The 27,912-nt window shown below is 41.4% G+C and overlaps 2 protein-coding genes and 1 pseudogene across 16 annotated transcripts in view; 1 reads left to right on the top strand and 2 right to left on the bottom strand.

Moving 5' to 3' along the window:
- EEA1 (early endosome antigen 1) overlaps positions 1-18,033 on the top strand; it is a 119,891-nt gene extending 101,858 nt beyond the window's left edge. For 8 of the 10 annotated variants that reach the window (XM_016188187.2, XM_060195521.1, XM_060195525.1 and 5 more), the window contains 7 exons: positions 6,340-6,525; positions 7,420-7,551; positions 8,955-9,140; positions 10,079-10,317; positions 11,316-11,436; positions 12,336-12,434; positions 13,587-17,131. In XM_016188187.2, the coding sequence (XP_016043673.2) occupies positions 6,340-6,525; positions 7,420-7,551; positions 8,955-9,140; positions 10,079-10,317; positions 11,316-11,436; positions 12,336-12,434; positions 13,587-13,709 (1,086 nt within the window). In that variant the 3' untranslated portion in view covers positions 13,710-17,131. Of the gene's footprint in view, positions 1-6,339; positions 6,526-7,419; positions 7,552-8,954; positions 9,141-10,078; positions 10,318-11,315; positions 11,437-12,335; positions 12,435-13,586; positions 17,132-17,208 lie in introns of those variants that run through there. The other 2 variants (XM_060195520.1, XM_060195518.1) reach the window with 2 other exon arrangements.
- LOC132539231 (AP-5 complex subunit mu-1-like) lies at positions 3,771-6,278 on the bottom strand (annotated as a pseudogene).
- PLEKHG7 (pleckstrin homology and RhoGEF domain containing G7) overlaps positions 10,395-27,912 on the bottom strand; it is a 69,044-nt gene continuing 51,526 nt past the window's right edge. For 4 of the 6 annotated variants that reach the window (XM_060195528.1, XM_060195529.1, XM_060195533.1 and 1 more), the window contains 3 exons: positions 25,110-25,263; positions 22,178-22,275; positions 20,163-20,927 (listed from right to left, as the gene is read on the bottom strand). In XM_060195528.1, the coding sequence (XP_060051511.1) occupies positions 20,820-20,927; positions 22,178-22,275; positions 25,110-25,263 (360 nt within the window). In that variant the 3' untranslated portion in view covers positions 20,163-20,819. Of the gene's footprint in view, positions 10,486-20,162; positions 20,928-22,177; positions 22,276-25,109; positions 25,264-27,912 lie in introns of those variants that run through there. The other 2 variants (XM_060195531.1, XM_060195532.1) reach the window with 2 other exon arrangements.

The following is a 27,912-nucleotide window of genomic DNA, read 5'->3' as shown; positions in this document are numbered from 1 at the left end:
GTAAAAAAAATAATAATTTAAAAAAGAGATTATAGCTCAAAAATAAATTTTATTCTTAATTATCTAACCATGTATGAGAAACTCTGTCTTAGAGAATACTATTTCTTAATCACTTTATTGAGGGGAAATGATTTACAAGATGTTGCCACACGTATAGAGATTCTTGTTTGCCATGATAGATGTCAGCATGCCATGCCCTCCTTCAGCTTGTCATCTTCTTTCACCAAAGGACACTGGGCCCCTAACTTTCAGCTCTCTTCTACCTCTTCCATAATAGCTCACAGATAATTAAGGCTTCACCTTGTATTTCCCCTACCTTTGTTTCTGAAGTTCCGTCCGTGAGTGAGATAATCTGATAAACGTCCTTCTTATTCTGGCTTATTTCACTTATTATTATTATTATTACCAGAGCACTGCTCTGGCTTATGGTGGTGTGGGGGATTGAACCCAAGACTTTGGACCCTCAGGCATGAGAGTCCATTTACATAACCATTTATGCTATCTACCCTCCACCCTAGCAATGCCTTTTGATTAGATATAATGCCATGTGTTTATCTTATAATGAACAATGAGAGGATAAGGAATTTTTATACAGTATAAGGTATCACTTCTCACAGAAATAAACATTTTTAAAAATTTTTATTATCTTTATTTATTGGATAGAGACAGCCAGGAATCGAGAGGGAAGGGGGAGATAGAGAGGGAGAGAGACAGAGAGACGCCTGCAGCCCTGCTTCACCACTTGCAAAGCTTTCCCCCTGCAGGTGGAGACCGGGGTCTCAAACCTGGGTCATTGTGCACTATGACATGTGCAAACCAGGTGCATCACCACCCGGTCCCAGAAATAAACATTTATGTTCCATCAAAGATGATTCAGTCAGTTATCTCTTCACTCTGGTGATTTTTTAAAAAACTATGTTTTGTTTTGGATTTATTTCACTCATGTTATTAAGGCATTCTACTGGAAATCACAAAATATTTTATGCAGATAATGTGTAAAATATGCTTTATACTTTCCTCTTAGACTTTTAAAGACTCCTGTCTGAAGGAGGTGGGACTTGACTAATTCCTGAGGGACCCCTGGTTTGATTACAGAGAGATTTCCACAAAAGGTCACTTCTTTCCGGTGCATACTTGAGAGAAGTTGTCAAGGTGGGACCAAGCAGTTAAGACAGTCATAATGGTTTAGTACTTGAGAGTTGAGTTTGGGGTGTTGGGGACCCCGTGCACGATGGTGGAGGAGGGGCACTTTCAGATGGTGAGGTGCTAAGAAGAGCCTGTCCAGAGAGGTGAGAAACTACTCCTGTGACAACAGCTGTCTTGGAAATCACTGCTTCCTCCAGTAAAGTAGTTTGAATGTGTTTTTCAAAAAGCTTGACATCAAATTGTGAAGCATCTTAACTGCCTACCAAGGACATTTAGACTTTATTCTTGGGAGAAAAATGAAGCAGAGTATAAGATGGAGACAATATCAGTAACATTTAGATGCTTTAACTTAAAAGTGATGTACAGATAGATTGCTATGGAACTGGGCAAGTTAGAGGTGGGAAAATTGGTTAAGAAGCCATTTCCCTTACTTTCTCCGTAAATCCCAGTAATCAGGATGCAAGATGATTAGGGTTGAGATTAGTAAGAGAGAGAAGTTGAAACAGAAGGCCGAGATACATAAAGGATACATAAAGTTGAGACTGAATGAACAAAGAACTGGAAAGTTAGACCAAAAGTTTTCCTAGTGCCTCTAGTAAAATAAGTATGTACATATATGTATGCGCAACAGTATTTTAAGGAAAAAAAAAAAAACTCACTTGGCATTTAGATTGTGTCTCTAGGAGCTTTAAAGCAGGATTGCAGGAGTCGGGTGGCAGCACAGCGGGTTAAGCGCACGTGATGTGAAGTGCAAGGACCAGCATAAGGATCCCGGTTCGAGCCCCCGGCTCCTCACCTGCAGGGGAGTTGCTTCATAGGCGGTGAAGCAGGTCTGCAGGTGTCTGTCTTTCTCTCCCCTTCTCTGTCTTCCCCTCCTCTCTCCATTTCTGACACATATCTAACAACGCTGACATCAATAACAACAAGAATAACTACAAGAGGCATTTTTGCAGTCACCCACAGTGTAAGACGATGGTGAGTCAGGCTAGCATAGCAGGAAGCGCGGAGGAAGGATGTGTCTGAAAGATGAGGCAGGGCTTAATGATTGAAAGAATCCTTTGAAAAAACACTCTTAAAAATTATGTGGGTGCGTTATTTGAGAGTGTAACACTGGAACTGGACTCAGAGGTCTTGAATTAGCATTAATTGTTTTCATGAAATCTGAAAGCTGCATTTTACACTAGTAACTTTATCGTGAAGGGATTATTTAAGTGTGAGTGTTGGCAGACAGAGGAAGGCAGGGGAGTAAAGCTGCTCTGGCCCTTTGCAGCTGCTGCGAGGCTAAGGCTACATCCAAAGCTTCGCTGTGTAGACAAGGAGGCCAGGCTCAGCTTGCTCTGCGGACCCCCCCAACCCCCAGAGTTGCAGTCACAGCCACGAGCAGGTCTGACTTCTTCTGATTCCCAGACCTCCGTCCTCCCACAAGCATTTAAAAAAATTTTTTTTTTAATATTTATTTTCCCTTTTGTTGCCTTTGTTGTTTTTCATTGTAGTAGTTGTTGTTGGAGAGGAGGGGAAGACAGCAAGGGGGAGAGAAAGACAGACACCTGCAGACCTGCTTCACCGCTTGTGAAGTGACTCCCTTGCAGGTGGGGAGCCGGGGGCTTGAACCAGTAACCTTAGCCGGTGCTTGTGCTTTGCGCCACATGTGCTTAACCTGCACTACTGCCCAACTCCCTCCCACAAGCATTTTAGGGTAAAAAGCAGGTCTTTCTTTTTTTTCCTTTTCCCATTGAGACTTTGTGCATGTGCTCCCAGCAGATATATTTTTTCGTTTGGAAATACAGAGGAAGAGAGAGAGAAAGGGGAGAGGCACCACAGCTTCTCCACTGACAGAGCTTCCCTTGACGATATACACAATGCTCCCGTGTGGTGTCCGGGGTTTGGACCTAGGTCCTCATGCAAAGGAAAAGGTGTACTGATGGGCTGACCTGCCTCCCTCCCGCTGCTAGAACCTTAAAACACTTGAGAGCACGAAGTATTGATGTTTCCAAAATTAGACATGTCCAAACTATTGAGTTGTCAGAAAGATCATGACATAGGCTTCTTTTTTAATTTATTATTTAATTTAAGACATAGCATAATTATGTAAATCCCATTTAAACATGAGACAGTTAGAGTAATAAGGACCCATATATTATTGGAGCAGGGGCTTTAGAATTCCAGATGTAATCGTCAGAAGAAATGAGTTTCCAATGTGTACTTATGTTTGGTTTTTCTGATGCAAAAACTTGAACTGAATGCTGATCTGCATAACACCTAGTCAGTGTGTCAGCTAAGACCCCAAAATGAACCTTTAAATATGCTGCAGTTGCAGTGCAAATCTGGTCAGTTGGCTGCTTGTCATGGTTCTTGGCTCTAAAAGTTACAGTTCCAGAAAGACTAATTTCCATTGATTTAGGGAACTTTTGTCCAAAAATCCAGATCAGAAAGCTTTTCTCTCAGAATACTCTGAGCCGTCCAAAACTAACTTGATATTCCACATGTGTAGTTGGACCTCTGTTGTAAGAGGGTATATGAGCTTCACAGAATTCAAGATTAATTTAAACGCTTTCATGAAATTTTAGATTAACTGCTTTACAGAGAGGGGGAGAGAAAGACAGACACCTACAGACCTCCTTCACCGCCTGTGAAGCGACTCCCCTGCAGGTGGGGAGCTGGGGGCTTGAACCAGGATCCTTTTGCCGGTCCTTGCGCTTCGCGCCACGTGCACTTAACCCTCTGCGCTTACGCTTGACTCCCAATTAACTGTTATTTTTTAGTTGTACATCTTCCTCTTTGATTTGATAAAAACCTCAAATTGGTGGGGAGCACAAGTTGACTGGCTCTAAAGGTGCAGTTAAAGGAAGTGTGTAAGGCCCACTAAATGCAGAGTCATCAGTTGTGTCAGTACTACTAGAAGCCAGAATTGCAGAGGCAGGAGGAGTCACACAAGGGTGAACAAGAATATGCTTGAGATGCGCTGGTGGGAAGACTCAAGCTGACGGTAGCACTTGGTATGATTCCTTCTAGATCACACTTGCAAGTGACAGCTCCAGCAACTTGCCATCTGTCTGCTGTCTCCTGTTTGTCACGCTGCATGGGTTTTACCTTTTCCGTGATAGAAATAGCAACTTGTGATTTCCCTTGTATGCTCCTGTTTTCAAGGCTTGTTGTTTTTGTGACTGAATCACAGAAGCAGACTTTATACTATTTAAAGAATTCTGTAAGTTGGCATCTAACAAAGTACCAAGTGGACAAGCTTCTAAGAGCAAGTCAAGCAGTTGGTTCCATTTTGTATTAGGCTCAGTGCCATTTTTCTTTTTCTTTTTTCTTTTTTTTTTTTTTTTGATGTGAGTAAAGAAAATCCTGTATTCCAAAGAGTAGTTCAAAACCTTGTGGAATTCCACTAGTGCTAATTAATGGTGGACAGAGGCATAATGTCTGTCCCATTAGTGGAACACAAGTATATACCATGCTATTCTTTAGAAAAGCGACAGTTCTTCCCCTCCTACTGGGGGTCTGTAGACAGATGCTTGATTGATGTGTGAGCAGCTATCACAACATTCCACAAAGCCATTGTCATCATCCTGCAACCTGAGCTCAAAGAGCCCGTGCTTTCAGGAAGGAGCCATCTCAGCAAGAGGCATGGAACTTGCTCCACTAAAGACTGAGGGACCCTTTCTCAACAGTTGGACGCTGTCCAAGCCACGGTCCTTTCTGAGGTTTGCCTGCTGCGTACCTCTCTCGCCAGCCCCTCCTGACTGATTTTTCTATGCAAACATGCATCATGCCTTTTCTGACTACCCCGTTATTTCAGGAAGGCTTTTCTCCTAAATCCCTAGAGATGGTCAAGTGCTGCTTAAAGATTAACGGATGGTTATTAGCCATTATTTTCCTCCTACTTCATTGATGTACGACCTCATAATAAATGGGAAAAGGCGAGATTTCAAAACCTCATCTTAGATATCTACCAAAGTTAGGTCAAGGCTGCCATTCATGGGCTTATAGAGTAGGCCAAAGCAGGCATACAGTGGGAACCGAGTCAGCCTGAGCTATGCCTTCAGCCCCACCTGCTGGATTATTTATGAAATACTTTCAACTCTGGTGACTTTCAGATTTGCTGTGCTGTATGCTTCTTTATAGTATAGGAAGGTAGAAGTGGTTTTTGTTTTTGTTTGTTTTTTCTTTCTTTCTTTTTTTTTGCAAGGATTATTTCTGGGACTTTGCACTTGCATAAGCCCACCATTCTCCATGGATTCTTGCTTATTTGTTTTTAGACAGAGACTGAGAGTTAGGAAGAGTAGGGACACATCAGCACTACTCCAAGCTCCTGAAGCCTCCCCATGCAGGCACTCCTGTGTGGTGGCCTGGGCTGTGAACTCAGGTCTGTCCAGGTGGTAAAGTAATGCGTGTGCTCTGCTCGGTGACTTAATTCCCCGTGTCCTGTAGCAGTAGAATTTAACTGTAAATTGTGCACCTTGACAAAAGTGTAAGTTCTAGGATGTGTTGAGAGCTAAATATAAATCTTCTTAGCCTAGTACTATTCTTATGTAATTTTATTGGACATTTAGGAAAATTAATTAACTCAAACGGTATAGGTTTTATTTGGACAGAAGGGAAAGTCGCTGAACAGTAGCTATGGCAGAGCAGTGCAGAAGTCAGTTTGTAGCTCTGCAATCGTCAGGTGATTGGTGTATCTGAAATGAAGGTTTGCACTTGATCTGTGTAGGCATTGCCTATTCTAGTGGGTGGAAGTGAGTAGAGTAACACTAAGCCAACCAAGGACTGCCTTATGCCTTCCATTTTACCTTAGTCTACTCAGCCGCCTTCTCAACAATGGGAGAGGTGGTTTTAGGTCTTATTTAGGACTCTTTGTGTTCTGCTGGAAGCCACTGAAAATTGAAATTTCATTTGTCTCTGATAGAATTCATGACTGGGTTATTTGTAAGGAATAATTATCCCCTCCCAAGGAAATTTTAGAAGTGCTTCAATTGTATTAGACATTTTATACTATAAATATACTTCATAAACAGGAGAGGTAGTTATTACCTAGACTGTGTCCCTTTTTAATATGCTTGATCGGACTGAGGGGATACCATACAGTCTTTTGATAGTAATGTGCTTTCTGTGATGCTTATGCTAAGCGTCATATTTCTGTTGAAACTTGACTTAAAATGGCATATAATAAACTGGGACTATTGTTCTTATAAGTCCGTAGAAGAGAAGCTTTCTCTAGCACAGGAGGACTTGATTTCAAACAGAAATCAGATTGGAAGTCAAAATAAATTGATTCAAGAACTGAAGACTGCCAATACTACTTTGGAGCAAGACTCAACCAAGAAGGAACAGCAATTGAAGGAACAGAATAAAGTTTTGCAGGATATTCAAAAAGAAAAGGTATTTTTGTTTCTTTCTATATGAGAGTCTTAGAGTCTTACTGGCCACAGGCGCAGTCCTGCCAGACCACACAGCCAGTGCAGGCACCATCGCCACACTCATCAGCTCTCTCAGATGGACATTCACACTGCGAAACACTTCGGGGCCTTAGAATGCTAATGCAGTGACCTCCTTGTAGCCGCCTGGGCATTTCTTCCCACTTTTCTTTCTGCTTTTTTGTTCTGCAAGTAAATCTGCATCTCATGCCATTGTTCCTTGGGTATTTAGAGACAGGCAGCACAGCCCCTCTGCTAGAGAGGGTTCTCTAGGTGTGTGGATGAGGTCATAAAAGGTCTGGACATAGTTCTTAAGTTTGCCATTCTTAGAATTAAGAATCAGCTTTCTGTGAAGAGGAAGTTGTACTTTATGTGTACTTTATATAAATGATGCTAAGTTATAAGGCTGAAAGCATTTTATTCTATGAACCATGTAGGTAAGAATCAGTTAAAATTCAACATGCTAGGAAGATTCAGACCCTGGGGACTTTTAGCTGCATAGTTGGAATCATATCCCCATCAGCTGATAGGATGTTATTCTGAAGTGTCCAATTCCCAGAGCTCTTGGTAGGGCTAGCTGTCCAATTCCTAAACTTGTCTTGGGTTGAAAAATGTGGAGAGATGCCTTCTGAAAATGGGGCTAGTGAGTCTGGAATGAAATGCATGATTCATGCCTCAAGTCGAGAGAATTCCAACAGAACTATAGCTTATAAAGATTTAGTTGCAAGAGCTTTGTATTAGACTTTTAGTTCCATTAGTTTTGGCTCCACTACTAGTAGATTATTTAACTTCTTTAAATTTTTGCTTGGTTTGACTTTCTGTTAAGTACTTAAAATTATTTTGTATTATCTTTTTACAGTCACTGAAGGAAAAAGAACTTGCAAATGAAAAATCTAAATTGGCCGAGATAGAGGAAATTAGAAGTAGACAAGAAAAAGAAGTAACTAAATTGAGTGAGGAATTCAAGTCCCACAAGCAAGAAAGCCTAAAGGCACGTGAGCTAAGCATCGTTTGTCCTTCTGTGTTGTTTGTCCTTCCGTTGTTGTAGTATTATTAAATGAAAAATTGAGAATTTACTGTGTGCCAGGCACATTTTTGTATGCTTAATCTTGTTCTTACAGTGTTCTTGTTTTGCACATATTAAAAGTCTTTACTCGGTTCCTTAAAAGTTTAGATTTTGCTAAGCACATAGTCAAGAGAGTTACTGATTTAGAGAACTGTCTATAGATAGTAAGTGTCAGAACACCTAGGAGTTCACAGTTACGATTTTAGAGGATTCTACTTTTTCAGCTGGTTTTCTTTTTATATCCTTTAGCTCTTGCTATAAGACTTTTTCCTGCCACAGCCACAGCCACAGCCACAGCAAGGGTGGCAGTTGAAAATTTAACTCACCTTGTTTTCTCTGATAAAGGTGATGTTTTCATTTGCTCCCATAATGCCTTTTACACTTACCATAAAGATAGACATGGTTGGGGTGGAGTAGATAGCATCATGGTTATGCAAAGAGACTTTCATGCCCAAGGCTCCAAGCTCCCAGGTTCAGTTCCCCACACCACCATAAGCCAGAGCTGAGCAGTGCTCTGGAAAAAATAAATAAATAATAAAATAAAAAGATAGACCTGGTGGGGGCTGAGGAGGTAGCACAGTGGTAGAGTGTATGTACACCTTGCACGTGTGGAGCTCTGGGCTCAGTCCTGGTATGACTTCTGGCAGAGTGGTGCTCTGATCTCTCTCCCTCTCTCTCTTACAAAAATCAAATTTAGAATTTTTTTTTTTGTCTCTAGGATTATCTCTGGGGCTCGGTGTCAGCATTACAAATTCATCACTCCCAGTGGCCATTTTTTCTTTTTTTTCTTACCCCCCCCCCCCGTCTTTTTGGATAGGACAGAGAGAAACAGAGAGGGAGAGATAAAGAGAGACATCTGAAAACCTGTTTCATCGCTCAGGAAGCCTCCCTGCAGGGGCTCAAACCCACACTCTTGGCACAGGTCCTTGCGGTTAGTCCTGTCTATGCTTAACCATGTGTGTGCTACCACCAAGCCCCCAGGCTTGACATCTTTATCATCTTGTTGGGTGATGGATGTATTACTGATCACTGTGCCCTCCTAGTGTGTGCTTTCCTTAGCATGGAGAATCTGTCTTACTTCTCTTATGGTTTGATTCCCAGAACCTGTTGATACCTACATGGCCATACGCCTAAAATAAGTGAAGAGAGCAAACTAGAGAGCAGAGATTTTTTAATATATGTATATATATAATTTAACCAAAACATCAAAGAATGACATATAGAAAAAAAGCTAGAACTCCTGTAGTTGTGATAGACTGCATCGGTTTAGCTCCATTTTGAATACTTACTATGAAGATGAGCCGCTCTTGCCTTCACTTTGTCAACAGGAGGTGACAAATCTCAAAGATGCCAAGCAGCTTTTGATTCAACAGAAACTAGAGCTCCAAGGGAAAGTGGATTCCCTGAAGGCAAATCTTGAACAAGAGAAGAAAAACCAGCAGATGTTCAAAGAGCAGGTGCAAAAGGAAGAAGATAAGTTGAAAAAAGAATTTCTCGAGAAGGAAGCTAAACTGGTCAGTGAATTGATCAAAACTGATTTTATAAATCTCTCCAGTGAGAGAATGTTTCTTCTTGGGAGTTAGGATTGAAATGCTTACCTACCATTTTGATTTTTCACTAGGAAAGATCTGGTTTATTTGACTAGCTGGCACGTGATTGGAATGATTTTCCTCTATGATTGTATTTTGTCCACCTAGGAATCCACATAGATCAAAATTCCAAAAGTTAAAGACACTTTTAGTACCTGCGAAACATAAAGTTCTTAACTATGTAAACTGAGGTAAATGTCGCAAGTACTGTCCTTAAACCCAGTTTAAATGTTGTTAAACTCAGTTGTCTGGTCAGAGTGGATGCTGAGGAGGGAAACGGAAACCTTAGTTTTGAGTCACAATGACCTAAGCCTGCTCTTCCTTCCCTGGGCTTCACATGCCAGACGGGAAGCGTCTGGCTTTCCTCTGTTGAATCAGTTCCAAGTAATAACCCAGCTACCTTGACCATAAGGCCAAGGATGCTAGTCGAAGATGCACAACTTCAAGCTCATACAGTGATTTGAAGGGCTTTTTTTTTTTGGCAGGTTGATAGAAACAGAAGGATGCATGTGGAATTTGAGACATAAGGACAGACCGGCTTTGTTTGCAGGGTGCCTTGCTATCCCCTGACTGTGTCTTCTCCTGCCCTGGTGGAAAAGGAAAACTCTCAGATTGCTTAACTTTAACTTGATACTTTGAAGTTTTGCTAACCATCATTTCAGCACTGTGGCCTTTGAGCCAGTTCAAATGTCACAGATGTTTGTGGAATCACTGTTATTAGAACATTAGGAAATACACTTTCCTGCCTCCTTTCCTGAAGAAGTAATATCACTTAAGTTGCCAGTTAAAGTTCAGCCACTAACAAGTTTACTTTGCATTGCTTTTGTAATGGGCATTCTCCCCACCATTTCCCCTCTTCTCAGCATTCTGAAATAAAGGAAAAGGAAGCAGGAATGAAGAAGCACGAAGAAAATGGAGCTAAGCTTACCATGCAGATCACGGCACTGAACGAGAACCTCGGCACAGTGAAGAAGGAGTGGCAGTCCAGCCAGCGGAGGGTCGGCGAGCTCGAGAAGCAAACGGACGACTTGCGGGGTGAAGTGGCTGTGCTGGAAGCGACCGTTCAAAACAATCAGGACGAGCGCCGTGCCCTGCTGGAGAGGTGCGTGTGCAGTCAGGGCCGAGCGCCATGCACTGCTGGAGAGGTGCGTGTGCAGCCAGGGCCGAGCGCCATGCCCTGCTGGAGAAGTGCGTGTGCAGTTAGGTCCATCAGTTTCCTGCTACGTCTTGAAGGGATTGCCATATTCCACATTTCTCTAAATAGAAAGAACTTAAGAAAAACATATAACTCCTAGAGGTATTTGAGTAGCCAAGTGAAGACTTTAACCTTTAAAAACAATCAGGTAGGGAGTTGGGCGGTAGCGCGGTGGGTTAAACGCACTGGCGTGAAGCAACCGGCATACGGATCCCGGTTCCAGCCCTGAATCCCAACCTGCGGGGGGTCACTTCAAAGGTGGTGAAGCAGGTCTGCAGGTGTCTATCTTTCTCTCCCCCTCTCTGTCTTCCCCTCCTCTCTCCATTTCTCTCTATCCTATCCAACAGCAACGACATCAATAATAACTACAACAATAAAAGAACAAGGGCAACAAAAGGGAATAAATAAATAAATAAATATTTTTTTAAATTCAGGTAATTTAATTAAAAAAAATTTTTATGAAGACAGAGAAATTGAGAGGAGGAGGGGGAGGTAGAGAAGGAGAGAGGAAGAGAGACACCTGCAGCCGTGCTTCATCATGTGTGAGTTAGACAACTCCCCTCTGCAGGTGGGCAGGTGGGGACCTTGAACCAGGGTCCTCGTGCGTGGTGGCCTGTGTGGTTGGTCAGGCGAGCCACTTCCCTGCCCCTCAGGTAACTAAAGTTAACATTACTAAAGTAGCTTGGTAGGCCGCGCTCGTGATCCAAATTTGACTCCAGCTCCCACTGCTTTGGAAACATGGATGCTGGGGTGTCTTTCCCTCTCGGGTTTCCCTGTGTCTATCTTAAAAAGTCAGCTAAGAGCGGTGGAGCTCTGGTGATGACAAAAATTAGTTATCTGTGTTCTAAAAGTGTCTTTAATGATTGTTTCTTTTTATAATTGTTACTCTTTCTAATCTATTCTAGATGTCTTAAAGGAGAAAGTGAAATAGAAAAGCTCCAAACCAAAGTCCTAGAACTGCAGAGAAAGCTGGATAACACAACTGCAGCAGTGCAGGAACTGGGCCGAGAAAACCAGTCTCTTCAGGTGGGTCACCTGCTGACGGGAGGTGGCTTCATACTCTGAAACGCCCCTCTTAGTGAAAAGTCCATTTTCAACATTTAAATAATTGAATATTTTTTACAGTATATCTTCTGTCTGTACAGTAGTATTGTTGATATCATGGACAGTTAAAAGACATTTTTATTTGAGGCCCAGGGAGTAGGGATTCAGGCCATTCCTGAATTGTGAAGACAGGAAGAATTTAGAAGTCAGGAACACAAAGGAATAGATTAGATTAGAATAGATCGTTACATGTTAAGGGCATGTGCCTTGTTAGGCTTGGCTGAGGTTTGAGTCTTGGTACCACACAGTACTGTGGCCTCTCTCCCTTTCTCCATTGCTCTCTTTGTGTGTCTATCTGAAAGAAAAATGGTCAATCAGCCCGGGGCAGTTAGGTCATGCGTGAGATCTAGTTCTGTGAAATCGAGAGGGATGTGAGGGTGTAAGCTCAGCCTCCAAAGAAGGCTTGATTATTAGCACTGCAGTGGACGAGAAATCACCAGAAAGCTTGAAATCACCTGTGTGTTTGAGCAATACAATTTTACTTTGCTGCTGCTCTGACTCAAGAATGTAGCAGCTTTTGTCAGTGGAGGTGAGCAGTGTTTGTGATTTAACAAGTGTTCTTCCTCAGTGTTCTAGAACATGAACATCATGTCAAAAGTCTGTCATTCTTGGGCCAGTGGAAACAGCTCACTTGGACAGTGTGTTGCCTTGTCCTGTGCTCCCACCATGCTGAAGGAAGGCTTGGTGTTGTGGTCTTGTTCCACACCCTCTCTCTACACCTCTCCACATCTAAAGGAGAAAAGTAGCAATAAGAAATTCCTCGTTCTTTGAAATGTTGAATGTTGCCGTGTATTGAAACCTTTTAAATGCTTTTTTAACAGATCAAGCATACACAAGCACTGACTAGGAAGTGGGCTGAAGACAACGAAGTCCAAAACTGCATGGCCTGTGGGAAAGGCTTTTCAGTAACAGTGAGACGGGTAAATGCTTCGCTCGTGGTCCTCTGGTTTGGGGATTTACTCCTTGGGGACAGAGTGTCAGCCTTTGAAACAGTCCTGCATTTTATAGGCTAACTTTTTTTTTTTTCCTACTTAGAAGTTCACTGTGACTTGCAACTACCAATACCTGGGGTGATTTGATTTGATGTGGCCAAGTGCTAGCTTATGCATTTGAGTTTTGTTTTTAAATTCAAACATTGCTGACCTACGAAGTTATTCGTTAAAAAAAACCATTTGTTGTAGCAGTGAGCCAGAAATGGATTCATCTATTTGAGTCATCACAGGCTTCACTGTTTCTGATGATATTTTTTTTTTCTTTCATCACAGACACAGAGAGGAAGAGAGTAGGAAAGACATCAGGCTGTTAAGAGACCGGAAAGATCCCTTTGCATGGTGCTCCCACGTAGTGTCAGAGGCGAGGCTCGAACCTCGGTTCTCACATGTGGTAGAGTGTACTCTCCTGGGTCAGCTGTCTCCCAGCCCCCAGAAGACTTTTAAGAACATAAAAAGCAGAGATTTAAAATCAATCAATATATATGTGAATATATGGATGTATATTTGTACTGTATATTACCATGTTGCAAGTTTTTATACCTGAAACATGTTTCATACAGGAATAGTTTTTCACCTCATTGAGGTGTTTTATTAACATTTTTTTTTAATACTTTATGGGATTCTTTTGAGACTTCATGATAAACTCATATGTTTAGCATAGTATTATGAATAGGAAGCATTCAGCTTAGCTAAAGGATTATTTTTGTAGTCATTCTACTGGGGACTTACTGGTTCACAGCACAGTTGTTGACCTGTGGGTACAGTTTCCCACCTCCCCACGACAGGTGTCTGCAGAACACTCTCTTCCCGATTAGGTCCGTTTCACCGTCAAGCACCAGGACTCAGCACTTTCTCCACTCCCTCTCTTTTCTCCTTCTTCCCCAGAGTCCTTTGCTTTGGTGCAATGCACCATACTTCTAAGAGATTAAGTAAACATAATGAAAATAAAGTTAGCTAACACACTGATCCCTCGAAAGTTACATGCCTTTAAAATGCAGTTTGCAGTATTCTTGTAATCTCATATAGTCGTTGATGCCATTTTTGTTTTTGAAATTCTTTAATTTTTTTTGTCATTTTCAGCATCATTGCAGACAATGTGGAAATATCTTCTGTGCTGAGTGTTCAGCTAAAAATGCCTTAACTCCTTCTTCTAAGAAGCCTGTTCGTGTCTGTGACGCATGTTTCAATGACTTGCAAGGATGATGGGGTATTTCGACTTCAAAGTAATATTATACAGACATTAGATTTCTAATAAATGCACTTACTAGAGGTCTTGGACTGCTATTTGACTTGGACAGTGGTTGCAATTCTAGACCAGATTAGATCTCCTATATTTTAAAATGATATATCCAGTAAAACTTTCTATTTTTTGCGAGATATGGGCTCATCTTTCATTATTTTTGTTTCCTTTTAAGCTCTGGCATAGCTCTCATTCCAAGTGTAGAAACAGCCAATGAAATGTAAATAAACTTTGAACAGAAAATAGCAATGTATTTTTTTAAATATAATTTCACTGTTCACAAATGACATGAGTACATGTCCATAGTTCATTTCTTTCTAATGAAATTAGTGTACAGAAATGGACACGGCGATATCATCACATCATATATGTTGCACAATAATCCATTAGTTATATCCAGTTTTACCTTTGCGATGTCCTACATTAAACTACAACACAAACTTTTTTGTTTCTCACATCTATGACCATAGTTAGTTGCTGTGTCATAAATTTACTATTTAAGTGTGCTGAATGTGTACAATCTATAAATCCAAACATGATTTTTATTTTAACAGTACTAAGTTTTCTTGGGTAGATATTATGAAAACCCTTGTAGAATCAATTTGCTTTACTTTTTGGATATACTGGGAATGTATTTTAAAGATTAGGGCAATTTCTTCTCTATGTCTTTATTTCTCTTAAACTCCCACTTAATCTTCATTAAATATCCTATGAAAAAATTCACCTTTATTTGGAGAATGAATAATAGAGATGTATAAAGGTCATCTTCTGTTTTGTGTAAGTGGGAAACCTTCTGAGAGGAACTTTTATATTAGACTTTCACTTTGTTTCTCTAGAACCTTTAATAATCTGTATTTGCTTTTTACAAAATAGATCTTTTTTCCCTTTTCTTGGTTTAGCCACCCCAAGCATAGCTCAGCTTCCCTGTAATTAACTTTCTAACTGTGCGACTTAAAGCTTAGTAACTCATAAAGCTGTAGTCTTACATGTGACAACAAATACCAAATGACAAAGAGACATTAAATATCCTACTTTGTATTTTAGTATTAGCTAATAGGAAATTTTAAATAATTTTTTACTTTATTTACATTTTAAATGTTTCTAAACTGTTCTACATCTTTTAATTTGCAACAATAATGCTGTGAAATTACTTTTGATTAACAACTAAATAACAGAGTATCATGAAAAATGAATGTATTAGGAACCCCGTTACAGTCAGGAGTTAAAAGAGTGACCAAGGCTAATTAACAGTTAGCTTATCTGTAAGCTCAACAGTGGAATTAAATTTTAATTTATCATAGCTTGATTAACTTGGAAGATGGAAAAGCATCTGAAGAGTGAAGTCAGTGTCTTTTAGCAAAAGAGCAGTCTTTCCAGCGAAGAAAGGCCTGGCTGATACATTTATTTATTCCCATGCAGTTGGTAACAACAGTAGGGAAGGATGGGAGTTGAAAATGCACTTCCAACAAGGAGTTTGCAACATGTATTTGTGCTTTTAGGTAGCATGTGGAAGTGAGATTGTAGAAACAATGTACAGAAACTGAAAAAGACTGCCACATATTCATTTGATTACTGAAAAGCAAAACACTACATAAACCCTGTCAGTAACTATTAAGGACACTGACTGAGTCCCTTAACTTGGCTAAATCTTTGTCCTTGAGCATATAAAATGCAGGGAAATAATGGTTCTTTATTAAAAATAGTAGTTGAATGATATAAATCAAGCTAGAATTATTACTAAACAATTTTTTATATATTTCAGGTTCCCTGCAAGTCTTCTTAACTGTACACATTTACATATAAGTATCTTAATAAGTGTGCTGGAAAAACAGGTATTCACACCTCTTTTTACTGTTCTAAAATCATAAAACCTCATGAGCATTCTTGTTCACTTCATCTTCTGACGGGGTAAACAGAAGCCTCCCCCTCTCCCCCCGGCTCTGCCCCCTTTCCCCAGAGTCACAAAAATATGAACACAGCCAACACACAACCACGTATGTTAGCATTTCTAGTTTTTAGCTATCAATACTCACTTCACAGGTTCTAAATAATTTATCATAGGCTCTTTACTAACGTTAGGAATGAAACCTAATATGTTTGCTATTAACTCTCACCAGTGTAAGATGTTTTGACAACAAAAGTTAAAGGTTTTCACTTCCTTTTAATTGAAATGTCTTCTGAGTCTTTATTGGCTCTACATTCTAGCTGTTTGCCTGTAGTGTTACTTTGTCAATATCGGAGTTGGCATTACACAGAGTCACAGCTCATGATCCTAACGCAAAGCATGTTGGCATCATATGTTAGTCAATTCTGACCCGGGCACAGAGAAGCAAGTATAAATCACATCTTGCTGGGTTCATGTACAATCAAATATACCTACAGAATTTTCTGATAGGAAGAAGACAGTGTGCTGCTGGTCTAGGATTTGTTTATTTTGAAGAAAAGAGGGAAACAAACACAAAAACCTCAACGCAGTGTGCAAATAACGTTTTGTTCAACTACCTCTTAATGTGGAATTAGCTAGTGTCATAGTGTCTTCACAGCAATGTTCAATAGTAACTGCCAGATTGGTCAGTTGCCCACCTCTCTTGAAAAGGCTTGATGATTATTTTCTAGTTCTGGGAACTTCCCAGTCAACTTAGTTTTCTTTTTTAACCTTGTATTTGCATAACCAGTCTAGCTTTTAAGTGAAGAGCAAATTACGATCTTATATTTTGATACTCGCAACCTGTTTGACGATAGTTGTTTTTTTTTTTTTTTTCTTAAACGCACTTTGACTAAGGAAAAAAAAAAAAAAAACTATGGATGATTTGATCCATAAGATTGAAATGTGCCATTGATTCAGTATCCAAGACATGAGCTTGATGAGCGGTGTTCTGCAGTTATGATGCACACATCACTGCGTCTCCAGTGCCCTTTGCCTGAGTTTTAATGATCAACTTCTTATTGTTGCAGATGTGAATATTGTGCATAAACTTACTAAATTTGTGTAAAATTATATAAAATAGAATTGGGAATGAGTCCTTTCTATGTAGAAGTAAGGAGTTAATTGTAACCCGAGGCATTTCGTGTATGTGACATTGTATACTTCACGAACTGCGTCTCATATTCCTAGCTTCTGTAGATACTTCTGCATGCTTGTTTTCTGATTTTGTTTCGGATTAATGATTTGTAATGTGTTCACTATTTGTGATCAGGTAGTTGTGCCTTATGTTGTGAGAGAGTTTAGTTCAGTAGACACTGTAATTTCTAAACTCTGGTTGGAGGGTTATTGAAATTAGATGACATTATCTACATCTGTATAAAGAACAATGGAAGGATCCTAATATTGAACTGTTGTTGCTTCTGTTTTTTAATATGTTAAAGATTAAAAAATCATTTCTAGTAGATTCTTGTGATTATAAGTTATTTACTTAAAAATAGGTAACAAGGCGGTAACCATTTTTATTCATTTATCAACAGAATGCTAGAACTTTACACTTGCATGTGTGTCTCGGGTTCGAGAATCAGAGCCAGCCCAAGGAGTCAACAAAGAAGAAGTTTATTAACATTAACGGGCCATAGAAAGAGCTCGTGCTCTCAAAGAATTCTGCGCCCTGAACAACGGGACAGTACAAGCTCATGGGGTGGGGGGGGGGGTGCAGGCCGAGAGCAGAAAGCGTCATCACAGAAGCAGAGGCTGCAAGGCCAGGGGTGGGACTCGGACCCACTGCTCAGGGTCTGGTCGCCTTAGTTACCACCATCTGTTCCTGCACAGCTGTGTCTGGGAAGGTTTAGCCTCAGCATAAGACCACCACTGGGGGCGGGAGGGGGGGTGTCCCTTTCTCAAGGTCTCCAGTTATCTGGGGCTTCTCTCCTGCTTACAGTCCAGTTAGTTAACCGGACATTCTCTTTTCCATCTCAAATGTAGATGGTGATAATACATAAATGTTGTCTAACTGAGGATACCAAGTAAGTCTGTAATTTCTTTTTTTTTTTAAATTAATTAATTTATTTTTTAACTTTTATCATCTTTATTTATTTATTTATTGGATGGAGACAGCCAGAAATTGAGAGGAGGAGGGGAGCTAGAGAGGGGGAGAGACAGAGAGACACCTGCAGACTTGCTTCACCACTTGGAAAGCTTTCTCCCTGCAGGTGGGGACCAGGGGCTCAAACCCAGGTCCTTATGCACCATAACATGTGCGCTCAACCAGGTGCGTCACCACGTAGCCTCATAAGTCTAATTTCAAGAGAAAGTATTAATGCCATTTTGCTTAGGACATTTCTTTCCACTCTATATATTCTCATGAAGAGACAACAAACTGAAAATAAATATTAAACAGAAAGTAATCCCATTGTATACTTAAGCTTTGTATTCAGGTGGCTGTTTAAAAAAATGCTGGTTCGAGCCCTCGGCTCCCCACCTGCAGGGGAGTCGCTTCACAGGCGGTGAAGGTGAAACAGGCCTGCAGGTGTGTGTCTTTCTCTCCCCCTCTCTGCCTTCCCCTCCTTTTTTCATTTCTCTCTATCCTATCCAACAACAATAACTACAACAATAAAACAAACAAGGGCAACAAAAGGGAAAATAAATATAAAAGAAAAAGAAATACTAGCAGCTCTCCTGGGAACCAAAGAATATTTTAGTAGCCTACTTTGTTTCCCAGTGAAGAGTTGAATGTGCATATCCTCCAACATGTAATATTATTAGATGTGTTCTTTTACTAGCTTTCTGAAATTCCTATTTAAGTATATACATAGCATATCCTTTTAAGAAGATCCTTCCTTCCTTCCTTCCTTCCTTCCTTCCTTCCTTCCTTCCTTCCTTCCTCCCTTCCTTCCTTCCTTCCTTTCGTAAGAAGACTTTAGGTCATTCTCGACAGGTCTTGACGTGTACAGTCCCGCAAGTCTCTAGAGTTCTGTCTTCTATGACTGAGACTTCTGACCATTGACTGGTGCAGCATCCACCATTCTCCTCTCTGCGTCTATGAATTTTGACGATTTTACGCACCTGCCTAATACGTTGGACTGTCCAAAAAAGTCATGATGCATTTTTTGCATAGAAAAAAACAGAAAAAATGACATCATGGCTTTTCTGACAACCCCAATAATTTGAATCACAGGGTAGGAATCCTACCTTTGACTTTTTTTTTTTTTTGCCTCCAGGGTTATTTTTGGGGTTTGGTGCCTGCACTATGAATCTACTGCTCCTGGTGGCCATTTTTTTCTATTTTATTGGCTAGGACAGAGAGAAATTGAGAGAGGAGGGGAAGATAGAGTGGGAGAGAAAAAGATAGACATCTGCAGACCTGCTTCACCACTTATGAAGAGACCCCCCCTGCAGGTGGGGAACTGCTGGCTTGAACCTGCATCTTTGTGCTAGCCCTTGTGCTTCGCACCATGTGTGTTATTAACCTGGTGCACTATAGCCTGGTCCCCTATGGCTGACTTTTTAAAACAGCTCTTATTATCTTTATTTACTTGTTAGAGACAGCAAGCAATCAAGAGGAAGGTAGAGATAGAGAGGAAGAGAGACAGAGACACCTGCATCCCTGCTTCACCACTTGCAAAGTTTTCTCCTTGCAGATGGGGTCTGGGGGCTTGAACCCAGGTCTTGTGCCCTGTAACACGGGCGCTCAACCAGGTGCGCCACCACTGCCTCCCCCTTTTTGTTAGTATCATCAGTCTTCAGTTTATTCATGCTGCTGTATTTTGAAGAATGTCATTACTGCTTTTAAGATCAAAGAGTGGTCCACTGTAGGTGTATACCACATTTCCTTTATCTGTTCATCTGTCAATGAATATTTTTATATTCACTCATCAATGAATATTTAAGATGTTCTTCCACATCTTGGCTATTGTGAACAGTGTTCCAGTAAACAGAGGAGTGCTGATGCCTCCTGTGCACGGCATTGCCATCCTTGAGGTGTGTTTTCTAACTTTCATGTTAAGTCTTTCTCTTTAATGAGCTTTAGGGGAGAAACTCACCCTTTGTACATATAAACACGTTTCATGGACCCAGGAGTAAAGGAATCGTGAGACATCACTTCATCCTAAGCCGTTGCTCTCGCCTTAGACCAGCTTAGTATATCTAATTACCTCTGCAAGATCACTAAGTTCTTATTTTCACCAGAAACCTCTTCCTGTAATTTCTCTTACGCCACCACTTCTTGGATATGACTGTTTTTAATTACACTCAGTCTCCACTTCCAGGAACCCAGTTGAAGTTTCTTTGCTTTTCTTCATTCTCAGACACTAACAGTAGTTAGTCCCAGCTAATATGTCTCAAGATGTTTCCTTTTACTTTCACTTATTCCTAATAAATGTCTGACATTATTACAAAGAAGCTATCACCCTGAGCACAGGAAGACACACACACACACACACACCCTAAGTACACCAGTTAACCCCGGAAAGAAGTGTTTTGACAAATGCCCTCATTCAGAAAATGAAGTATTAAAATCATCCCATTTCTGTGAACATTCCCAGGTAAAGAGTTCCTTGGTGAAATCGGAACATTTTTGGCTCTTTCATTTTAAATGAAATTTAGAAATTCACTGGGATTTTCTACTTCCATGTCAAGAGTGACACAAAGTATGCCTGAGATAAATAACTGCTGGAGAAAAGGAACTTGAAACCTTACTACAGTTACAAGTAAGACCTAACCTGATTTATTGCTTAGAATAATCAAAGGACAACCAGATTAACAACTGTCAGCGTGTGTGAGGTAGGAACAGCAAGACTCATCTCCACGCCATGTAGAAAGTGAGTTTCATTATGCAGAGGCACAAGTAAAATGCTAGCACTCACGGTGGGCAGGAGAGTGGACACTGACCATCACGCTCTGCAGTCACAGCAGCTCCAGACTCCCCTCCACCTCCCGCAAGCCTGACTGAGCCAGCGTAAAGCAGCCTACAGATTAGCATGTATTTGAGAAATTCCTCCCCTTTCCCACCGGTCTCAGTCCCTCCTCATTACTGAGAATTTTCCATTTCTCAACCTGTACTTTTCCTTGTAGCTCAGCACTAGGTAAGTGTTAACAGAAGCTCGAGTGGAAGATACCGCAGTCCACAATGTCTGTTTTCATTCAGTCCCTAAATCTGAGAGGATTCTGTAGGCAGTGTGGATAAAGAGACTTTCTTCATTTCCTGATTCTTGGTGAAGCAAGAAATTGCTGCTGTTAGTTGAGCCATCCATGCTGTCTGTCAAATATACAGAGAAGGGGGAGAATGTTAGCTGACCATCTCATTTATTTATCTATTTATTTATTTTTATTTTTTGCCTCCATGGTTATTGATGGGGCTTAGTGCCAACACTATGAATCCAGTGCTCCTGGCATCCATTTTATCCATTTTATTGGATAGGACAGGGAGAAATTGAGAGAGGAGGGGAAGGAGACAGGGAGAGAGAAAGAGAGACACCCATAGACCTGCTTCACCACTTGTGAAGCACGCCCCCCCCCCCACCTTGCAGGTGGGAAGCTAGGGGCTCGAACCCGGATCCTTTCACTGGTCCTTGTGCTCTGTATTATATGCACTTAACCTGGCGCACCAGCGCCCAGTCCCCTTTGCTGCCAATCTCTCACACTGGGATTAATGTTTTCCATTGTATTTACTTGACTTGCTCTTTTGAACCAAAGAGGAGTAAAACATTTGCATCTGTTTCCCACGTTCTTAAACCTAACATCTCTTTACTCATGAAAATGCAGATGATGTTCAATGACTCCGGTATGCAAGTTGGATAGACAGTCACGAGTAATCAAGGCACTGTAACAGTCAATAATGACTAATTAGAAAAATAAGCATGGAGAATATAAATAGCTTGAGAGCTCGGTTTCCATTCTACCTGGAGCTAGAAGTTCTTAACTACTAGTCTTATTTGGAAAACAGACTGAGGGAGGAAAGCCTTAAGAAGAGTGCAGTATTGCTCCTCCTTTTGGGCCCGCACTGTTGCTCTGATACAAGCTGGAAACTTGTAAAAGAAACCCAAGCCGGGCGTCTGCTGTTCAGCTCCACTGCCCTAAGGAAAGTGGCATATTTTAAAGCTTGGAGAACAGGCTTGATGGACAGATGTCAGTATGGTGGCAGTCCCTGGAGTTAGCATTGTCTGCATACTGGCACTCTGGAAGCTGGATGGAGCTGCGTCAAAGTCTGTCCCATGCTCCAAAGCAGATCTCCTCACCTGCTACAGAAACCACAAGCCCTAGAGGCAGTTTGCACCCTGTGCTGCAGCCAGAAGTGAGGGAGGTAGTGTCAGCTCTAGGAGTGCAAGGAAGTAAGTTGTCAGCTCAGGTTTCTGGGTATAATGTCTCCCCCCCCACACCACCCCCAGCCTCTGCCCTTTGCAAAGCCCTTTGCCACATAGCTCTCCATTCACCAAGAGACCCATGCTAAGGATTTGTTTCATGTCAGTTCTGAATAGTCACAAAGACCCACAAGATCGAAATACATACTTTGATGTTTTCCGTTTGGGCTTGCAGTAAGAATGCCGCTACACATTGCCGGTATCTGTTTTCATGTTGTATAAGGAAAGCATGTCTCAGCCCAAAGGCTAGGAAAAGATTTCAAAGAAAAAAGCCAAATCAAACCACTTTTTTAGTATAAGAGCCTGGCCTTCTAGTTCTTTAACAAAGGTGGGACTTTTATGCAGATTTCAAGAGATCTCAAAAGAAAATCTGATTCCAAGACCAAAACTATTTCTTTGTGCAGAGAGGCCTACTTTATGACAATACTCTTGCTCAGTGAGTCATTCCTGGACTTGACGAAATGCAGTCAGTCAGGCCTTCAGTGGTGGGAAATAGACTCCTAATAGAAGAAAAGTAGCAGATAAGGTGGATTTTATATGAATTAAATACATGACCTAAATACAGGAAAGAATGGCCAGCTGTTAAACTCGTGTGTTTCTGTATTGAAAGAGCAAACATCAGAACAAGGGTTGTAAACAAAGTGTGCAGTCATGAAGGGGATAGGCCACCTGGGGATGCCCCTCTTCTGCCTTACGTTTGTCCCAGGTTCTAGCCCCTGGTATGGCGCTGGGGAAGCCTGTGCTGTGTTCTCCCCCTCACCCTCTCACCCTCAGCGCCTCCCCTTCACTCTCTCCCATCCCCCCTCTCCCTCTCTGTTAAAGTTGGTCTGCAGAATAAAGCCCCAGCTACTACAACAAAAAGGGGAAAAGTACTAAACCATCTTAATGCAGCAAACAGAACAAGAAATGCCAAAAATTGACCCACGTAAAATCCAGCATCGACTGATTCATGTGGAACAAAACAAAAATTAGAAATATCATTGGCCTGGTTTGTATATATGCAAGAGAATGTCATTTCCTAGGCAGTCGCTTAGAGACGTGAGAGAGCAGAATACATAGAGCCACGTGTGTGCGTGTTTACATGAAAGCTTCCTTATTGAATTATTATACAATCCCAGGAATAAAATTCTGCATCTGTACATAATACAGTTGATCTCTGTTTAGCAACAGATAAAAATAACTGTGGTTGTTTCCTGGTCACGTGAGGTATTCCGGAGATGAAAAGAGTGCTAATTTGTATTCCCGGCTGGTTATTCAGTGTGTTCAGTTTCATGATTTCTCTTGTTAGGTTAGAGGCCTTATGACTCACTGAGGCAGGTTGAGCCTCCTTTCAGAATCAGCAGGTGTGATCTTTACTTTCTGTGCGACTATCTCTGTTCCAGTACCACAGCTTACACTATTACACTGTGAATCTCAGCTTCAAGATTCCTGCTACGGCCGTAAATGACAGAGTTCCACCCAGCTTCTCTAGTGTAAGGATTTAAAGTTATTTAAAATAACTTTTTTTGGGGGGTGGACTGCCTCTGTTTATTTTACTCTCTAATTGTACTCCTTATAAACTATAGCAAATGAAGCTACATAGGTCATCCTGTTGGTCTTAGCTGGTTGTTGGAAGTCCTTGAAAATTGTAGCTTTGGGGGTCGGGCACTAGTGCAGCAGGTTAAGCGCACGCAGCGCAAAGTGCAAGGACTGGCGTAAGAATCCCGGTTCGAGCCTCAGGCTCTCCACCTGCAGGGGAGTCGCTTCACAGGAGGTGAAGCAGGTCTGCAGGTGTCTGTCTTTCTCTCCTCCTCTGTCTTCCCCTCCTCTCTCCATGTCTCTCTGTCCTATCCAACAACGAACGACATCAACAACAACAATAATAACCACAACAAGGCTACAATAACAAGGGAAACAAAAGGGGGGGAATGGTCTCCAGGAGCAGTCTCCATGGTGCAGGCACTGAGCCCCAGCAATAACCCTGGAGGCAAAAAAAAAATGTAGCTTTAAGAGGCCCAGTGGTGGTGCATTTGGTTAAACGACATATTACCAAGCATAAGTACTCAGGTTCAAGCCCCTGCTCCCCACCTGCATAGGGGAATTTTCACAAATGGTGAAGTAGGTCTGCGGGTGTCTCTCTGTCTCTATCCCTATACCTCTCAATTTTTCTCTGTCCTGTCAAGTATAATAGTGTAATAGAAAAAAGTGGTTTCTGCTAGTGGTAGATTCATAGTGCTATAGTTTTCAGTTAATCATGTTCTCCTCATGGGTTAGTTTGTTTTGGGGGTACAAGGAAATTTGTAGGCAAAAGGACTGGACATACTGAGAATTTTAAGATAAGGAGATAATTCATGATTCCCCTACTTGAACGTTCTCATTAAAGAATTACCAGGAGCACCGTCATCACACAGTTTATTAGGCACTTACTCTGTACTGGACAGTGTGCTAAGTTTTTCTCCTTTTCCTGTTATTTGGACATGTCAGATAGTGCCTGCTTACAAGTAAGGAAACAAACTGAAGTTAAGTTTTCCGGGTTCCACAGGTTCCACAACAGCCAGGACTTGAAATTAGGTCTCTGTCTCTGCAGAACTCAGTCTTTTATTTTATTTTATTTTCTCACCTCTTGCTTTTTATCAGTAAATCATTGTTCTGCCTTTAGCACTGTATCTGGACAGTTACTGTCGCAGAACAGAACAAGCAAAGTGCAACAGACAGACAAAAATGGTAGCGACAAATCAGAACGTCACAAAAATAGTGAAAGGATGACTTCTTTTTTTTTTTGGCCACCAGTGTTATCACTGGGGCTTGGTGCCTGCACAATGAATCCATCACTCCTAGTGACTTACTTTCTTTTTTCTTTTTCTTTTTTTCTTTTTTTTTTTTTGAGAGACATTAAGCGGGGAAGGAGGTAGAGAGGGAGCCAGAGAGACAGATCCCTGTAGACCTGCTTCACCACTTGTGATGTTTCCTGCCTGCAGGTGGGGCAGGGGCTTTGACTGAATCCTTGAGCATGGTGACATTTGCGTTTTACCAGGTGCAAGGCCAGTGTCAGATTCTGTGATGGTCAGCGGGTCAGATGGATGAGGAAGAGGGACACATACCTGACACGTGGAGTGGATCGATGCTCCTGACCACCAGTCGGTCGACAGGGATAGGCTGATCGAGTACGGTGCATGAACCACCCTCTTTTATGACCGTTTGCAGCTCAGGACTAAAAGAAGGGCACAGTAAGCCAGGATCTGAGCCTCCAAGCTTCTGAAACCAAAAAGGCAAATAGTACAATGAATAGGAAGTAAATATTGGTGTGCACACCTGCTGTACATTCTCAAGCAAGTCGTCTTTTTTTTTTTCTGCCTTTAAGAAACAATCATTTAAAGTATATCTTACTCTTCTTTCTGGATTTTGAAAAGCAGTACCCCAAAGTCCACAATGATTTAAAGTGTGGTATTTCTAATTCCCAAGTTTAATTATCCAGATGAGTTACAAGTGGTGTCCGTGTTGAGGAGGCACTGGAATCATTGGAATCAGCTTAACATCAGCATCTGTATTTGGGATGGGCGAGGAGATGAGGAGAAAGGGGCCTGTCCTGGCCAGCTGTGTCCATGGGCGCTGATACTACATTCTAAATAGGTTCTGTGCTTGAAAATCTATAGGTAACTGAAAGGGCCTTTTACTGTGTGAGACACTAACTTTAAAAGAAGGTGTGAAACATCATGGTGAGCAAAGAGGATTTCAAATTGTAATTCATTTACTTGTATTGCTACCAGTTATTTCTGGGGCTCAGTGCTGGCACTATGAATCCATGGCTTCTGGTGGCCATTTTTTCCTTTTTTTCCCCCTTTATATTTTATTATTATTATTATTACTTGACAGGGCAGAGAGAAATTGAAAAGGGGAGAGAGAAAGAAAAAGACAACTGTAGACTTTTGCTTCGCCACTCATGAGGTGTTTTCCCTGCAGGCTTGAACCCAGATCCTTGCACATGGTAATATGTGCACTTAACCAAATGCACCACCACTCAACCCCACACATTTTATTTTGTAGTCAAATTGTATAGCAAGAATTCAGAACACTACCTTATAATACAATATGGAGTGTCACTAATTCACGTGTTCTGATTTGTGCCATTATTTTTTATGAAGGTAGGCTGTGCTTAGCATCAGGGCTTTCTATTTTTAATTTTTTTGCCTCCAGGGTTATTGCTGGGGCTTGGTGCCTGCACTACGAATCCACTGTTCCTGGAGGCTATTTTTCCCATTTTGTTGCCCTTTTTGTGCTTGTTGTAGTTGTTATTGTTGTCATAGCTGTTGTTGTTGTTGTTGGGTAGGACAGAGAGAAATGGAGAGAGGAGGGGAAGGCAGAGAGGAGGAGAGAAAGACAGACAGACACCTGCAGACCTGCTTCACCGCTTTTGAAGCAACCTCCTGCAGGTGGATAGCCGGGGGCTCGAACCGGGATCCCTACGCCAGCCCTTCCTTGCACGTTGCACCACATGTGCTTAACCTGCTGCGCTACCGCCTGACTCCCTCTTTTTAATTTTTATTTAACTTAATTTTATATTAGTGATATAATACTGTTGTACAAAAACTGTAAGACAGTAGGGGTATAATTCCATACAGTTCCCACCACCAGAGTTCTGTGTCCTACCTCCTCCACTGGAAACTCCTGTGGTTCTCCCAAGGTCACAGATATGGACTGAATCTTTAACTATCTAAATTTATGTAGATAGATAGACAGACAGATAGATAGATATAGATAGATAGATATCCCCCCCCCCCTTTTTCTGGTGGTCCTGCCTTCTCTTCCTTTCTAGTTCACTCCTACACCTGTTACTACTTCTGAGGGTCTTTCTCTTTTTTTCTTTTCTCTCTCAGATAAGCAAATCAGGCTTCCTCTGGTGTTTCCCAGGCATACTTCCCTTTCATTGCATTAAGACTTTTGAAAGGGATAGAAACTGGTCAGAGTTTGGCTCGTTCAGATGAACTCGTCTGGGTAACTTTAAACAGGAAGCTACACAAGTTTCAGGAGTTCAAGTTATAATATGATAATACTCTTACAGCTACCCTCTGCCTGCCCACTGGCCAGTCAGTCACTGATGGGCAGTGTGTGCTTATTGTTGTGCTTAGTGATGCTTAAATCATTTAGCTCAATTTACCAACACCCCATCTAGATAGATGCTTTGGTTATTTAAAGATGAGTGCCATCAACTTTTATGACCTCTCATCTGTTTAGAGCCATGTCTTTTGATAAGTAAGTGGAATGAAGTACCGTATCTCTGGGGCTGGGTGGTGGCACACCTGGTTCAGCGCACATGTTACAACGTGCAAGGACCCAGGTTTGAGCCCTCAGTCCCCACCTGCAGGGGAAAAACTTTGTGAATGTTGAAGCAGGGCTGCAAGTGTCTCTCTGTCTCTCCCTTTTGATTTCTGACTGTTTCTACCCAATAAGTAATTAAAGATAATAAAATGTTTTAAAAAAATATCATGTCTCTGATGGCTTAAGACACATTGTAGCTTCTCCTGTCTCTCAGGGCAGGTGCCCCAGACAAAGTGTTAGAGGAGGCCCCCTTCCTGAAACCACTAACCCAGCCCATTTATTAGGGAATGGACTTGGAAATGGGAAGGTAGACAGAAACCCTCCCTGGAGGGTGTTAGGTGACACATCTGGAAAGCACAGCAAGGACACTGGCTCAAGCCACCTGCAAAGTGGAAGGTTCACGAGTGGTGAAGCAGGGCTTCAGGTGTGTCTTTCTCTCCCTCTCTATTTCCCCCTTCCTTCTTAATTTCTCTCTGCCTCGATCCAAAATAAATCAATAAAATGAATCGATTTTTAAAAATAAAGCCCCCTGTAAACCATGAATCCCCAATAAAGAAAAAAAGAACTCTTAATGGACAATGAGACGCA

Source organism: Erinaceus europaeus, chromosome 7, assembly GCF_950295315.1.
Source record: "Erinaceus europaeus chromosome 7, mEriEur2.1, whole genome shotgun sequence".
NCBI lineage: Eukaryota > Metazoa > Chordata > Mammalia > Eulipotyphla > Erinaceidae > Erinaceus > Erinaceus europaeus.
Note: the sequence above shows the minus strand (reverse complement) of the source record. Positions and strands in the feature narration are given on the sequence as shown.